General features: G+C 38.6%; 1 protein-coding gene across 1 annotated transcript in view; it reads left to right on the top strand.

The window, feature by feature from the left end:
- LOC116701884 (glycogen synthase kinase-3 beta) overlaps positions 1 to 15,709 on the top strand; it is a 19,806-nt gene extending 4,097 nt beyond the window's left edge. The window contains exons 2-12 of the mRNA XM_032535922.1: positions 3,793 to 3,878; positions 4,896 to 4,997; positions 5,264 to 5,347; positions 5,989 to 6,099; positions 6,302 to 6,432; positions 6,827 to 7,031; positions 7,276 to 7,371; positions 8,205 to 8,391; positions 8,755 to 8,832; positions 10,833 to 14,403; positions 14,436 to 15,709. Of these exons, the coding sequence (XP_032391813.1) occupies positions 3,793 to 3,878; positions 4,896 to 4,997; positions 5,264 to 5,347; positions 5,989 to 6,099; positions 6,302 to 6,432; positions 6,827 to 7,031; positions 7,276 to 7,371; positions 8,205 to 8,391; positions 8,755 to 8,832; positions 10,833 to 10,894 (1,142 nt within the window). The 3' untranslated portion in view covers positions 10,895 to 14,403; positions 14,436 to 15,709. The remainder of the gene's footprint in view (positions 1 to 3,792; positions 3,879 to 4,895; positions 4,998 to 5,263; positions 5,348 to 5,988; positions 6,100 to 6,301; positions 6,433 to 6,826; positions 7,032 to 7,275; positions 7,372 to 8,204; positions 8,392 to 8,754; positions 8,833 to 10,832; positions 14,404 to 14,435) is intronic.
- The last annotated feature ends 699 nt before the right edge of the window (positions 15,710 to 16,408 follow it).

The raw sequence follows: 16,408 nt of genomic DNA, 5'->3' as shown, positions 1-16,408 counted from the left end.
AATTGGACTCTAAAATCTAGAAACTATAAAGATAATTAAGTGATCATTTTCGTGCACACTGTAAACATGTGATTTCTCGCAAGCTAAATATAAGGTCAAAAACCATTTAGGTTGTTGCATGAATGTTCAGTAGTCTACACTATATTGTTATTGGCTCAGTGAACTAAGACTCTAATTTGGGAGGATTGTACGATTAAGATTATGTTCCTATGTTCTTAAAATTGTACAAACCTCCCAAATTGTAGTCGTTTAAAGAATACAAAGAAAAATAATATTGCTGTCAAACGATTAAAATGTTTAATCGCATTAATGTCATAATTAACTTGCAATTAATCACACATTTTATCTATTCTACATGTCCCTTAATTTATTTTTGTCCCATTATTTTTTTTTTTCTCATTTTAATGCTCTTATCAACATGGAAAAGGGGATCGGCTTGCTTTGTCAAATGTTGTTTTATTGAAAACAACATTGTCACAAAGCCTACTGTAGTATTCAGTTTCACACGTAGCATTCTCACTTGGAGCAAATATCTCTCACACAGTGTAACACTGTCCATCAATAACGGGGTGAAAAAAATACTTTGACGAGGGGGGGAATCGCATCTGCTCTGTGCTTGACCATCCAGTGGTATTTCAGACTGGTTGTGCTGTGATTATAGCTCAGTTCACAGCATCAAAACCCACAGATCACTTTAGTCTTGTCAGTGGAAACGTTTGGCAAAAAAAGTAAACTCTTCATTCACAATCTTATTGGCATCTATATATATATATATATATATATATATATAACGTAACGTATAATATATAAAGGTAATGTCACTTCTCTTTGGCCAGCTGTGTGTGTGGCGTGCTTGTTGTTTTGTTTCCGGTCTAGCTAGATCTGGTGTGGTGTTGTAGTTTTTCTAACGTTACAAATTGTTGCAACAGCATGTGATAAAAAATTACAAAGTTTTCTAGGCCAAAAAGAAGATTAATCTTGCGATAAAAAGTTGCCGCTGTTAAAATGGGTTTGCGTTAACGCCGCTAATAACACGTTTAACTGACAGCACTAAAAATTAATCAACTAAAATAATTTAAGGTGCATTGGTCCACTATTGAAACACACCCTTAGTAACAGACTTCATTTAAAACACATTTGGCAACTTCCTCAGCCTTTTCTAATTATCTCAACAACTTCAGTAATGTATTCACCAAACCTCTAATAACAATATGAACAGCAGTCTTCATACAGCTATATAACCGTAACAATGACTGTCACATGAATAATTATAAAACGTAATGGTCACAACTTTAAATAACAACGGTAGTAAACTGAACAGCATCTTGCACCTGTATTTTAATGCTTGCTGATAACAATAAGGTGAACCCACTGCTGAGTGAACAGAAAAGGCTCCAGGATTAATACATCCTGGCTGTTAGCCTGGTCAGGAGCAGACTAGCGGTACAGAATAAATCTCCATGGTAAATTAGGTGCCTCTGCTTTTGTGAAACCGAGTCAAGGCTAAATTGAGCCAGGATAACTCGGAAATCCCGGCTTAATCCCTTATCTTGTTTTTTGTGAAATAGCCCGCAGGACTGCATTGTCTTCTTTGGTAAACAAAGCATTGAGCATGTAGACGTGGTCAGGGTGACAGTGATACAGCACAATGACACCTAGATGACAAAAGGTGGAGAAAAAAAATGAAATCTCATCTAGTAATACATTCTTTTAATACCACTGTACTGTGTTGACACGATTTAATTGCACTGGTTGATGTGCAAGGTGGCAGGTTGAGTTGAATTAACCAGAATTTCTGTGCTTTCATCTCTTATAAGTCAACTGACATTTCAACTCTTTTCATCTCTTTCTCTTCAGCTGACATTTCTCTCAAGTCAGCAACAAACGGCAACAAAAAATACCTTTTAAGCTTCTCTGATTTACCACAACTTCCACTGTTCATACAGTTTACTCTGACTTCTTTTTAGCACTTCCATTTTAACTGTACTTCAACTGCCACTTTGACTACAACTAGAGACACACTGATTACAATTTTCTAGGCCAATTCCATTTTTTTTCATTGAGTTTGACTTGCCGATACCGATTTCAGCTGATTCCGATTTCATTTTTTCTAACCACTTTACAGCACACACAAATACTTATTTTCTATCTTTTCTTTAATAGAACATTCTGCATAGAACATTATTTAACAGATAATCGATTTCTATAAAATGGAACTATATAAGTTACTCCTGGTGTGGGTAATTCACACACATCTAAAGTGCAATGGTATGGAAGAACCATTTCCTTCTTTTCACATCCAATATCCAACTAAAAAATGTAATATATATTTAGCAAACTTAACTTCTGTATGAAAAAAGGAAATGCATTTGTGCAAAAGGCCATCTCTAAGCAGTGATTATTAGAGTGCATGTCGGAGAATAGCATGGGCACACGCTTCACATGCTTTTCCACTCGGCGTTAAAGTGAGAGAAAGGGGGGAAAGAGACTTGTTGTCCGAGGGATAACTAGCCAGTGAAAATTGCATGTCAAACTGACCGGCCGGTCACGATCAGTCAGTGCATCTGCTCCTCTAACTACAACTTTAACTATTTGATTATTTTACATGTTAACAACAAAATTTAAGCTGCAAACATTCTCCATAAAATTCTGCCTTTTCTTGTTGGAATTTTACCTTTTGGACTTTGGGACTTTCTGAACTTGCTACAGCCTGATCACCGCCATAGTCTACCAATAGTCTACATTTAGTTTTTCCTCCATGTATTTAACCAGCAGAAAGGGCAGCATGGACATGAAGGCCGGACTCAAACCCGGGACGTTGCTGTTCACAGTCTGCCTGGGCACCCTGTACTATCTTTTTCTGTTTAGTTTAACGTGTGTTTAGTTAGCCCAAGAAGGTATTGCCTAAATAAATAAACTAAAATGCGGCTTATAGACTGAAAAATGTGGGTTTCCACTGAGTGTTGATGAGACTATAGTTTGAGCTGACCTGTATGGTGAACACGAGGGCCTAAAAAGCAGATGAGACCTTGTGTCTGTTGGCTGCTTTGACTGACACTCAGCTCTGGTGCTGAAGTCAAACTACATTTGAACTTGATGCTGGTATATCCTCTACTGCTGGGAATTGTATTGGACCACAGACAGTTTTGACCACATTTGAGATAATTAAGTCTATTTTGAAGACATGAAGATAAAACAACCGAGAACAAAAAGCTGAAAGCTTTGATTCTTCCTTTTTGTATCTGAGATTAAAAACAGATGTTACAAAGGTACACGCTACAAGGTATTACACCTGATATGTTTGCTTATGATTTTTTTTTTTTTAAAACAAAAAATCTTACCTCAGTTTATCAGGACAAAGAAAGTGGTTGGCCTATTTTTGGGTTCATACCCAGTTTAATTAGTCAGTGTCTTGAATATGAACTCTTCCATTTCTTTCTACTTCCTTGGAGGCATCATAAAGTTGACATCCATTCACTTGGCTCTCATTAACCTAAATATTCAGATGACCAGCAGAGAGTCGGCCCAGATGTTCAGGCTGGCAGCAGCAGGTGTACCCCGTTGAACGCCAGGAGTGTTGTTTTGGCTACGTTCGGAAGCCGTTTCATATCATTACCTTGTGTAGAAAAGAGGCAGTTGGACCACAGCCATCGTTAATCCTTTTTATAACTTCACAGCACAATAAAGCCATGAGATAACCTGCTCGAAGGTACAGCAACATGTTCTGAATCATAACATTATATTGTTATATGCCCTGGCCTCATATTGACCCTGTTCTTGTTTGTTTCCTAGGAGACAGCGGGAAGGTGACAACAGTCGTTGCCACACCAGGTCAGGGACCGGACCGCCCACAAGAAGTCTCTTACACTGACATCAAGGTGAGCCAGGGAGTAAAACAATACCTCAGTGTCATCAGAAGAAGGAGCTCTGTCCTTTATGTGTAGACAGAAGTACAACTTTATCACCTCATTACACAAAATGACCGCAATATATCTGCCAAAGTTGATAAGGTTTTGATCAACACTAGTGGCTCCATAATCACTTTGGCAGTTGCTAAGTTTTATGACTTTCAGTGCTAACTTTATCGCCTACTTTCAGTTGGCTATCTTGACTCAAATCTAAAAATATGACATAATTGTGTCATTTCGAGGCTAATAAAAACCACATGCGATGAGATTGGGGTTCAGACTTGTTTGTACCTTTTGCAGGTCCTTCTGGTGTTTTTTTTTGTAATCACTTCTAAGATACTTAATGTCACTTTTATAGTATTATATTTTACATAAACGTATCACAATTTTCATCTCAAAATAGCGCCCCATCATTACATACTGTACACTACATAATACCTAGAGATTGGCATGGGGTACTTTCCAAAAAATCATCTCTCATTGCAAATCAGACCAGCTGTTAGGCTAACTGAAATATAACAATGCCAATCTCTAGGTATGATGAAGGGTATGTGATGATGTGGGGCTAATTTAATTCCAAAGGCCAAGGGAACTTTATTAGGATGCATTGTATCCTGGATCCATGAAATAACTGGCCTTTTAAAAAAATCTGCCTGCCTCAATGGGAATTTAACTTAGGTGTGTGTATACCTATGCCCACTCTATTTTAAGAAAGAACATTTATTTACTCACAATAAATTATTTGTTCACAAATAAAATAGGTGTCCTTAAAGGTTGGATTTTTTCTAATGAAGGTATTAAAATTAATTTCTAAAAAGATTATTTTTTATTCCTCTTTTTAGTCAACTTCAGCATGGGTTCATAAACTTTTGAGCACCACTGTGTATACTGTATATCTCTCTCAGCAGTCAGAAACAACAGCCTTATAAATTATGTCTGTATTTGCACTTCACTCCATGAGTTTCCTTCTTTGTGAAAACCTTGCAGGTGATTGGCAATGGGTCGTTTGGTGTCGTGTATCAAGCTCGTCTTATCGACAGCCAAGAGATGGTGGCCATTAAAAAGGTTCTGCAGGATAAGAGGTTCAAGGTAATATATTAATTTCTTCACATATTCTCTTGTTCTCAGTTTCCTTTCATCTGCTCTGGGGTCAGACCTTGTCTCCCACATTATTATTATTATTTTGTTTTGTTTGTTACACAATAATTTTTAAAACATTAAGGTAGATCTTGATATGAACGTGTTGGTGTTCATTCTTTACATGTAAAGTTTCCCTGTCATTTAAAGTTTGTCTCATGCTTGGTTTGTTATCTTGGTTTTCCCCCTTCTCTCATCAATTTTTCTTCTCTTTGCAGAATCGGGAACTACAGATCATGAGGAAGCTGGACCACTGCAACATTGTCAGACTACGTTACTTCTTCTACTCCAGTGGAGAGAAGGTACAGCTCACGTTTCTTCTTGGCAAGACGAAAAGCTCCAAGGTGCTCAGGAAGTTTAGTCGGATGATTGAAGGTGCTCTTGGGAGTTACGTATAGAAAAAAGGAAATCCAAGGCACTCTTCTTCAAAATTATTTTAAAAATTCTTTATTTTACTGGCTATTTCATAATAAAAAATTTAAAAGACATAAGGAGAAGCAACCCACACGTAGCTGCACAGACAGCCTTCTCCAGGGATTTCTTTTTTTTCCTTTTATTCTTGTTTTGTTTTTGTTTTTTCCTCATTTGTTCATGAAGCAAATTTGTATTGCATGGTCATATTCATGCACTTTTATGTCAAAGCACTGTAGTTTTTGGAGATTACACTAAAATACAAGAAATGATGCATTCACGTAAAATATAAAATTAGTCATAAGCAGTGAAAACGAAATACCCTAACCCTAAAAAAAGGAACCAATGCATTTCTTGGACTGACAAATATAGACACATTTCTGAGTTTAACGTTCAAGTAAACCATGCTATAAAAATGATATCAACATTGCTTTGCACCGTGAAATGATTTAATTATATTCAATCATATATATTTGAAACAATGATCTCTCTCTCGCTCCCCCCCTCTCTCCTTTTGTCCTGTGCTGTACAGAAAGATGAAGTGTATCTCAACCTGGTGCTGGACTTTGTCCCTGAGACGGTCTACAGGGTTGCCAGGCATTTTAACAAGGCCAAGAGCATCATTCCTATCATATATGTGAAGGTAGGTTCCTTTTTTGTTTTCCTACCAAGACATTTCTGTGTTGTCTAAGTAATGTACTGTTTATGCAAGTTGTTGGAATTCTTTGTTCTTTAACATCCCATAAGAGGGCATCTTTAGATCAAAAGACAGAGTATTACAAAGCATTTTATCTTTTTATTTGTTTCCCTTATAACAGTGTGTTCTTATGCTGTGATCTCCCCAGGTGTACATGTACCAGTTGTTTCGCAGTCTGGCTTATATCCATTCCCAGGGCGTGTGTCACAGAGACATCAAGCCCCAAAACCTGCTTGTCGACCCAGAAACTGCCATCCTCAAGTTGTGTGACTTTGGCAGGTGAGATGCGCCAAGAGAAAAAAAATTAAAGAGATTTAGCATGTATGTGCAGAGAAAAACAGAATTAAACCAATCTGTATATATTCTCCAATTGGGTATTTAGTATTTGACATTGCCAATAATGTGTAAAGGTTCAGGCACGAATTAACTATTTTAAACAGCTGTATTCAATATGGCAGACCTAATTCTTAATCCCGACCAGGTTTGTTTTGCGCTGTGGACTTTTAAACACTGGGTAGGTTAAAAACTTCTGCAGTCTATTGGGAGATGAACACCAACAAACCCTACAGCTCTTGATAGCCATTTACTCCACAAAACTACTCTTTTACTCACACTTTTCATCCCCTTTGGACCTCATCTTTAATGTTTAATCTGATTTCCTGTGTTTCCCCAGCGCGAAGCAGCTGGTCCGCGGTGAACCCAACGTGTCGTATATCTGCTCACGGTATTACCGTGCCCCTGAGCTCATTTTTGGTGCTACAGACTACACGGCAAACATTGACATCTGGTCTGCAGGCTGTGTCCTGGCTGAGCTGCTGCTTGGACAACCCATATTCCCCGGTGACAGTGGGGTGGACCAGCTCGTAGAGATTATCAAGGTGAGAGTTTAGTAGGTATCTGTGTGATGCTGAACTGATCAGAGGGCCACTTTAATTTCTGTTTTCAATGGAGATTGTCACAGTAACGTATAAACCTGGTTTGTGCTTCTGGGTGTGTTTTTGTGCTATTATTTTGTATAAATGTTTTGGTATCATGAAAGACCAGAATAATTACAGTCAATCACACACCCACATGGCCTGTGTGTCTACAGAATACTGCTCATACTCCTTCATCTATTCTTAGGTCCTAGGAACCCCAACAAGGGAACAAATCCGAGAGATGAACCCTAACTACACAGAATTCAAGTTTCCTCAGATCAAAGCTCATCCATGGACCAAGGTGAGTCAATACCTGAGGACAAAAACCTGCAGGGCAGTCAATATTCGCCAGACCTACACTGTCCGGAACGTAGAATGAATGAGAAAGAAACATTAGCATGGAGAGGTACATTTATGAAAGTTGTTGTCTGTTACTATTATTTTACATCTGATTCTTATGACATTAATGAGACTTTTTGTGTTTGGATGAACTGTGCAACTGTTTTTATATACATACAAATGTATTTGTTTCAAAAAGAGACAAACGTTACATCAGTTACTCATAACAAAAGAAGAAAAAATATGTGCATGTGTTTTTGCCCACACAGTCTATTTAAATCGGCCAGTTAAAGTGCTTTAGTGCCCACCTTCTGAAAGTCGATTAACCCTGTGACACCTTAAGAGTACAAAAACAACTTAAAACCAAGAGAAGTGGCCCTTTAACATTTACTATAAAGCGGATAGCTTTCTACTTCAAAAACTGCATGCAATTGCTTTTTTAGATGCTGAATGCTTCTATAGAGGGTTTTCTTTCTTTTTGAGGTTCTAGATTTACCAAACTGTTCTCGTTGAAAGAAAGTACTTAATGTAAATGGAACATTGCAGCGTCATTACTCATGCTAACCTCCAATAGATAATAAATATTCTACAGTTTTCTAACAGTTGTACAATTTAGCGTGAAGGTAAATCTGCCATCTTACTTTATTTGGGAGCTCTATATCAATGATACTGGCCTTTTTTGTTATTTATAATTTGAGATAACCTGCAGAGTGTTTTACATTGATGCTAGACATTTTTTAGTGTGGTTGTCAGTTTTTGACAGACGTTTTGACTTAAACTGTTCTTCTTCCTCAGGTGTTTAAACCTCGCACCCCTCCAGAGGCCATCGCTCTTTGCTCCCGGCTGTTGGAGTACACGCCGGCCTCACGGTTCTCCCCACTAGAGGCCTGTTCACACACCTTTTTTGATGAGCTGCGCCAGCCGAACACACGACTGCCGAGCGGCCGAGAACTGCCCATGCTCTTCAACTTCAGCACCACAGGTATATACACTGAACTTAAAGGTTTTGGTTTAATTTCAACACCAAATTGCACTGTCTTGTCCAAATAAGAACTTTTTTTTAAAATTAATTATCCAGGAGAAGTCAGATTCTGTTATTACATGATATTATATTCTGTTATATGGTAAGCTCGATGGATTCATCAGCATCAGTTTAAGTTAAATACAATCCGGTGCTATATCGTGCAGCCCTAGTGTTTGTATCTTGGTTTGTTTAGCGCCAACGCTGCGACGGCAGGAGAGGAGGTGCATTTAATGCAGCATACACTATTCTTTTGTTGTGTGACGCTGTCCTCTTGATATGTGACTCATCATTAAATAAAAACTCTTCTTTTATTTTCTGCAGAGCTGTCCATCCAGCCCCAGCTGAACCCAACCCTCATTCCTCCCCACGCTCGCGCTCATACAGCTGCTTCCGCCCACGGTGGGAAACTTATATGTTAATGTTATTATAATTTTATTGTGATGTTATTATCACCATGGGTTTTGTGGTGACTAAAAGACATTTTCTAAATGTTTTTTGTGAAATGAATAGCATTACAAAAAAATCCAGACTTCACAAGTGGAACAATGTGGAATTAATTAGTTTTAACATAATTTTCTTTATTTTAAATGGCAAGTGAGTGAAAGATCCTGGTCTTTTTTTACTGGTGATTAAAAGTTATGCTGCTGATTATTTATATAAAATTGATTTTTTTTCAAAAAACAGTTCTGTAACTAAAACATCTTTCATGTGTCCAGTCTGGTTAGCAGAGTATGTTTTGCTGAAACCAGAGTAATGAGTCTTTTTGGACACAAGGTGGTGGTATTTGGTATAAAAGTTGAAGTTGTCATAAACTGATTTAGGTGTGAAATATTAGTTCATTATTTACAAATGACCGATATCAGAATGCACACGTTGACGAATAAAAATACGTAGGGAATATGTATTGTATTGTCTTTTAATATTAAAAAGACCCTGATTATAATCAACCACCGTTTTCGAACCCTCTGTTTTCTGGGAAGATGCGTAACAGTTGAAAGATGAGATTGTTCTTATATTGGTAGTCTCCCATAGCCAGCAGGGAAGCACCGATTCCAGGATTCGGATCCGGCCGGATATTTGGCTTTTTGACAGCGTTTGGTTTCTGTCTGACCTTAGAATTCTTTTCCACCAAACCCAACGCTTGCACTAGGCGCGCTATGCTGGCCGACCTAATGACGCCGCCGTCGATAACGGGAAGGTGTTAGCGTATGTGGACCGCAGTATTTTCAGTCAAAAGAAGTCGAGCTATGCGTTGTATTTACAATGCCAATATGTCTCGTGGCGGCAAGGACGCTAAACAATACACGACATTGCCACTGTTAATACATTTGCATATGAAACATCCAAAAGAATAGGAGTTGTGCATGTAGGAATCTACAGACAGCCGCCAACATGCAACAACTTTAGGTACGACAAAAGAAGGACAGTCACAGCATGTTGTTTACGGTGTTAATGGACTGAGGATGGGAGTAGGTTTCGGATTCGGCAGAATCTTAACCAGTGAATTTGGTATTTGGCCGGACCCCAAAAATCTGGATTCGGGGCATCCCTAATAGCCAGACATATCTCCACACTGGAGAACGGTCTGGCTGTACACATCCTTATTCCGCACTAAGAAAAAACGCTCTGGGTTTATTTTTTTTATACCAATCATCACCAATTACAATCATCGCAATCATCTTGCAAAATAGTGTCGGACGTGCGTGGCAACTTGTTTCAGTGGAACATTTGAATGTAGCGAGCCCTGGCATTAAAATGGCTAAATCGCTGCAAAAGAAAACGCATTCAATTTGTAAGGTGTACATCGACTATGTGATATAAGTTTTACTGAGAGGAAGAAAAAAAAAAGACAAACACAAAGTAATCATCCGTGCACTGGAGGTGAAGCCCGCCTATACTTAAACTCTGGAGGAGCTTACAGGGCTCGAAAAGCCACAGATGATTTAAAAGCTGTTTGTGGCTTTTGAATGTTATTAAACCGATTTCACTGAAGTTGATCATTTTTGGTAAATCTTTACAACCATTCACCAAAAGATCTTGGCTGCCTTATTGCAGCTTGGAAGTTTCACCAGGGACCGTTCAGAAAGTTATTTTAGAGCATCTTTGGTTTCATGTAGCGACGGGGATTCTGAAAACTAACACGCAGATAGCAGAAAGGGAGGAGAAGTAGGTTTTCAGTTACAGCTATGAGTCAGAACCATCGTACATCTATTGTTGTTGGGAATATGTTATTGTGTAGTCCTTAAACATACAATGACCCCCACTTTTTAACACGTATTTCCAGATAACGATATTGTCTTATATTAATATTATAATGTAATAATACTGAACCTAATACGACCATTGTGTACTGGACTGTTAATTCACCACTGTCTTTTGTTATCTCTTTTGTCCTTCAGATGGTACCAGTTCAGATTCATCTCAACACAGTTCAGTACCAGGATCTCTTAACAGCATCTAAAGCGGTTCCTCATCTGCCTACAAGCCTGACCCTTATCTCTCATACACACACACACACACACACACACACACACACACACACACACACACTACTGCTTTCCTCCGTGCTGCTTGCTCTCCTCTTAGATGATCTGTTTTTGTACAGTAACTGCATTGAACAAACATTAGTTCTGTAGCTGCCAGGGGTGAAACTACGGCAGGTGATTGTTAAACACACACACACACACACACACACACACAGAGTTGTCTCGCTGCTGATTGGGTGGTCTATAAAGGTTCAATAGTCGGGGCTGGTCCTCTGTAATATAACTTTCTTTTTTTTAAATCAACATTTTTTTCTTCCTTCTTTGTTTATTTATTTGATTAATTGAAAGCAAACATTTTGTCTCTAGAGTTTTCCTTTTTTCCACATCAGATTATTTTTTTAATGTTTTTTGCATCTGAACTGTACACTGCCTAACTAAGATCAGAACTGGCCCCAAGTAGGTCATCAGGGTAAAGGATGTTTTATTCAACTCAGGGCGGGAGAGCGGATGCAGGGAATGATACATTCCTAAATCCTCCAGCCACTTTATATTTACCAATCCAGCCTGATGTTTACGTTTTAAATTTAACCTCAACATCTTGTTAATTTTGCTGCTTAAATGGCAGGTAGAGTAGAAAACCTCATCAGTACCAGGGTAGCAATTGTCAGTGTATGGTTGGAGGTGTATTGCCCCTGACGAGAATCATGTTCAATGGCTGCATTACTATCTGCAGACTGACTCCACCAGTCGCCGCATCTGGTATCCATGTTTTTGGTTCCTGTTTTAGAGAGTCCTTCTGCTTAAAGAGGGAAATGTTCCTCTGAGAAACCAACAAAACTCATTTCCACATCCAGGATGGCAGAGGTGTACATTTGTTGGAAAGTCGATCATCCAGAGGTATATTCCTCAACTCCATCTTCTGTTCTTTAGTTCAATAACTAGGCATGACCTGTAAATGTCAATTGTAAAAAGAGTGTGATTGTGCTGCTCAGCAAAAAGCAGATCTAGAAAATGAGCATTTTGAAATTGAACAAACAAATTAAAACCATAGTAGTGAAAATAGGGTTACTTTACTGGAGGCTGCTCAGTGCGCTGCTAGTTCGCTGTCCTACCAACTAGTTATCCACTGGATGATTGCATAACAACCAGCAGTGACTTGGACGCCATTGATCATTCCAGCAATAGAAAACGGATATTAAAGCTCGTCTAATAAACTAGAGATTGTGTATGCCGACATCAATGCATCTTAAAGAAAGTTTTTTTGTTTTGTTTTTGTGCACTTGCTGAAGAAAATAACCAAATGTATGCCCTTTTTAACCTTCTAAAAAAGAAAGAAACCTGGAAGCTATCACTGGTTTCACTTGTGCTAGAAGGTGTCAGTGAGTGGAGTTTACTGTGGAGGAAACGGCTGTGTTCAGAATGTCTTTAAAGGTGTGTTCCACTAATATTGGCTGGAAATTATACTATGCAGGATTTTCCTAAAAGAAACAGTGTATCAACTCATACAAAAGTAATCCCTGTTAGTCATCACTTATGACCCACTAGAATGTGTGGCAGTGTCTGAATCCTTATTTTGCTTTGTTTGGGGCATTATCAGAGCGTCAGCCTTTGGGCAGTGGGTGTGTAGCTCATTCCAAAACTAGACTGTGGGCTAAGCGGGCGTATGTGATGCTGCAGGTGGTGTTTAGCAACCACGTCCAGGGGGAATGCGCTCCTGGTGTCTCTTAGCTGGGGGGTACGAGGGGGCAGCTTTGAATGTTGTTTTTAAACATTAAGCAACAATTCCTGCATAGTATGCCTTTAAACAAAAAACAACTTTTGTTTTTCACATCAAGCTTTTAAAAAAGTTTGAAAATGTTTTGAACTAGTGCAACTGTTGCTGCTTTTAAAAAATCCAGAATTTGTTTTAAGATAAACTATACATTTTAAAAGCTTTGAAAAGTATTTAGGTGTGGTAAATATAGTTACCTAATGGCTCCCCTTTACAATACCCCATACTGTCTGATGATTGTCTATTCATACAGAAAACAAGAGGCTGGCATTGCTAGTCTTAAATTCAGTTTAATTTTACAATATTATAAAGGCGTCTCTCTAAAAAAAACAAAAAAACTGTAAGGTCCCTTAAAATATATTGGGAGATTAAACACAAATGCTATCTAAAAGTAACTTTTGGTGGAATTCCCCTTTAGCTGAACGATCATTTGTGCCCTGATGTTAGTGTAGAAAAAATGCTTTTGTACTCCCAAGAGCTGAGAGATTGTTGATCCTTCTGTTGATGAAACGCAGCAGAGAAACCACAGAATGCCAGAAAAGGATTTTTTGTTTTATTAAACTCAATGGGGGGGGTACTCACTTGTACATTTATTTATTTGTTTTTGTGATGAGAGTTGGATGTCAGTTCATTTTAGCCGAAGAGGGCTTTAAAATAGTGTCAAAACTTCCTTAGCAAACTGCTTCATCAGTGGAAAATGAGTAAAAAGGTCTTTATAGAAAAAACAGAATTAACAAAGATTCAAAGATGAATGGAAGGCGTAATGTGAATAGTAGTTGAATGTGAATTTCAAGAAGGGGGAGTTTCTTTTCGGTGACTGTGTGTTTGTGTGCTCCTTGTACTTCTGTCTTTGTGAAGACCAATTTAAATTTTACCCCATAAGAGTGAGAAAAGTGAGCTTTTTGAGGTCATGTTTACATGTAGGTCAGGGTCATGGGTCACTGTTGGTCTACTCGCAGGTGCGTGCGCTTATGTGTGCGTGCGTGCATGTCCATAGTCCAGCCTGCAGCCTTTGCAGGAAATTTGTAGTATAGTATATTTGATACTATTGTTCCATGCCTCCAACTGCTGTTTTTAAACTGCAGTCCTGATTCTTTTGAACCTTCTTTTAAAAAGAGCTCAATGCTTTTTTGAATTCCAACACATTTGGCACATTCACATTGATTTTACTTGAGGAGAGTGGAGAGCTTTTTTCATTTTTCCCAGCCTAACCTCACAGTCCTGTGGGTAACTGCCAGGCTCACTCTGATTTCTTTGCTATAGAGTGTCCAACCAGCATGTTTGATATACTCTGCAGGGCGCGTTACACTCAGAGCTGTCAGACTTGACTGTGGCAATGAAAAGGTGTGACTCAACCGAGAGAAATCAAACATGCCCACCCCCTCCTTCTCTTACCGCACATGTAAATATCACTGATTTTTATTTTCCTCTTTTTACTTTTATTACAGAGTTGTTTATATCGTATTTCTCCCATCATCCTGTCAATGAAGCAGTCTTAGTTTGTGCATTGTTGTAAATAAGTTTCTTTTTTTTTTTTCACAATTCAAAATGTAAATACTGCAAAGGAAGAAAAAAAATCAGCCTACCCCTCATATTTGTTGATGATCTTTCTCTCTCTCTTTCTTGTAGTCCAGAGGAAATTGTAAAGTATCCATTAGCGGGTTCAAGGGTTCTGTTTCAAAATGCTTTGTTTCTGTTCAGCACAAACATTATGTGAACTCATCAAAATCTAAAGAACTTAGCAGCATCTTGGTTTTAAATCTGGCCAAGGATATATGACCGTGCTCTCTCCAACCTGCTCATTTAAATCTACTGCTGTGGTCTATACAGTCTAATAAATGCAACATACTGACCCCAGATCACATGTTACAGGCTGCCGATTCTCCACAAGAGGGAGCAGTACAATCATTGTTAGACAAGTTCTCCACATGTCAATTAGAGTGAAATGTATTACAAGAATCATTTCCTTTTTATCTTTTGGTCTTAGTAACATCCTACCCCTTTATTGTACTATTGAAATACCTCCTACTGTCGCTCCCCAGTAAGCAGGAGGCAGACAGTCAGAGCAATGTGAACATTCCTAAAAAAAAAATTAAACTGACAAAAGTCTTGCATTAAAATAATTCTCTTAAAGCTCAAAAACATCCCAAACAGCCACTATAAAAAAAGAAAAGAAATGGCCTCAAGCAGAGTTGATGAGCGAGCTGCAGAGGGCTAGTTCATTTTCTGACCATGGCTTCAACCCCAACTTAGCAATTTCATCAGATTTCACGCAGCTCTTCTACAAGCCACAACATACATTGATGCGTAAAATTGCTGTACTTGTTTTCTTTTTCTGCCACATTGTTGTTTTTTCCTCATGTTGGAACAGAACTTTGTGTGTTGTGACAGATTGCAATATGATTACTGTGCAGTATTGAGAAAAAATGTTTCAGCTACAGGTGACTGGGAGTTTCAAAGAAAGTTGCGGTCTCATCATGTCTGACTTGATCGCAAAAGTGTTTAGTGGGACTAGAAATGCCACAGTAGGATGTCCAGCTTGTACTTAACACGGGCATTTTGTATAATGTGCCCTATGGCATTCAGAATTGCTGCTAATGATCACAAGATGGCAGAAATAGACATTGTGTTGTGACTGCATACAGAGCCAGCTGTCTGTGCACGTGTTAGTTGAGAGGCAACATGCAAAAATGTTGACTGACAGTTTCAAGTAAACCGAATCTCAGAAATTGTACTTTTTGTTTGTGTTTTAAAATTCTCTAAAAGCTCAGTTGTTTGTTGACATTACCTCCCTTGTGTAACTGAGGGAGAATACTGCTTCTATGTATAAGTTAATGCGTCACTTTTATTAGCTATTTTTACTCCAGTGCTGTTCACTTTGGTGTCATCCTGCCCTGGTGGACCGATGTGTTGGAGTGATAGACTGAGAAGGAGAGAGAAAGAAACACAAACCTGTCCGTCTCTGTTCTGTGTATGTATGATATGGACTCATTTACTGTAATAAAGTGATGAAACTGTGTTTAGACTGTGTGCGCTGTTTCTCTTTAGGTTATGAACTAATTTAGTTTCATACAGACAAACAAAATAACTGAGTTGGTAATAAAGTTGCTTCATTCCTGTGAGCAGATCTAAGAGCATGGGTTAACATAGTCTATATCCATGACATTCCACTTCCGGGATTGCTCCGGTGCCCCAGGAAATTCCGCCTGTTGCATGTCTTTTTGCCGATGTCCGTTTCCGTCCTCTTTCTTTGTGTTGGAATTTTAAACTCTGGATTTATGAGGATTATGGTTAACTGCTCCTCTGATCTCTACAGGGTAAATCCAGACAACTAATAGACTATCTGAGTTTTCTGTTGCACAACTAAAACAACTTTTAAACGTACGCGTTCCTTCCCGACACTGTTTTGCCGCGGCTCCGTGCAGTGCTGAGTGCGCTCAGGACGATTGTGATTGGTTTAAAGAAATACCAATAAACCCAAGCTGATTTTCTCCCATCCCAGAATGCTGTGTGTAGGCCTACTAGCTAGGCCCCATTCCTCAGTGCTGTGGAGGAAGGTCTGGTAATGCGAGACTTGGGTTAGTAGGACCAAACCTGTGTGCCATGATTTGTTTTGGCAGAGTTTGACTGAATAAATCACTGTAACTCTTGACCTCTTTGTGCGATAAGGAAATTGTCACGTCTCCTTGATTAAAGGCTAACCAGTTAACCCTCTTAC

This window comes from Etheostoma spectabile, chromosome 14, assembly GCF_008692095.1.
Source record: "Etheostoma spectabile isolate EspeVRDwgs_2016 chromosome 14, UIUC_Espe_1.0, whole genome shotgun sequence".
Taxonomy (NCBI): domain Eukaryota; kingdom Metazoa; phylum Chordata; class Actinopteri; order Perciformes; family Percidae; genus Etheostoma; species Etheostoma spectabile.
Note: the sequence above shows the minus strand (reverse complement) of the source record. Positions and strands in the feature narration are given on the sequence as shown.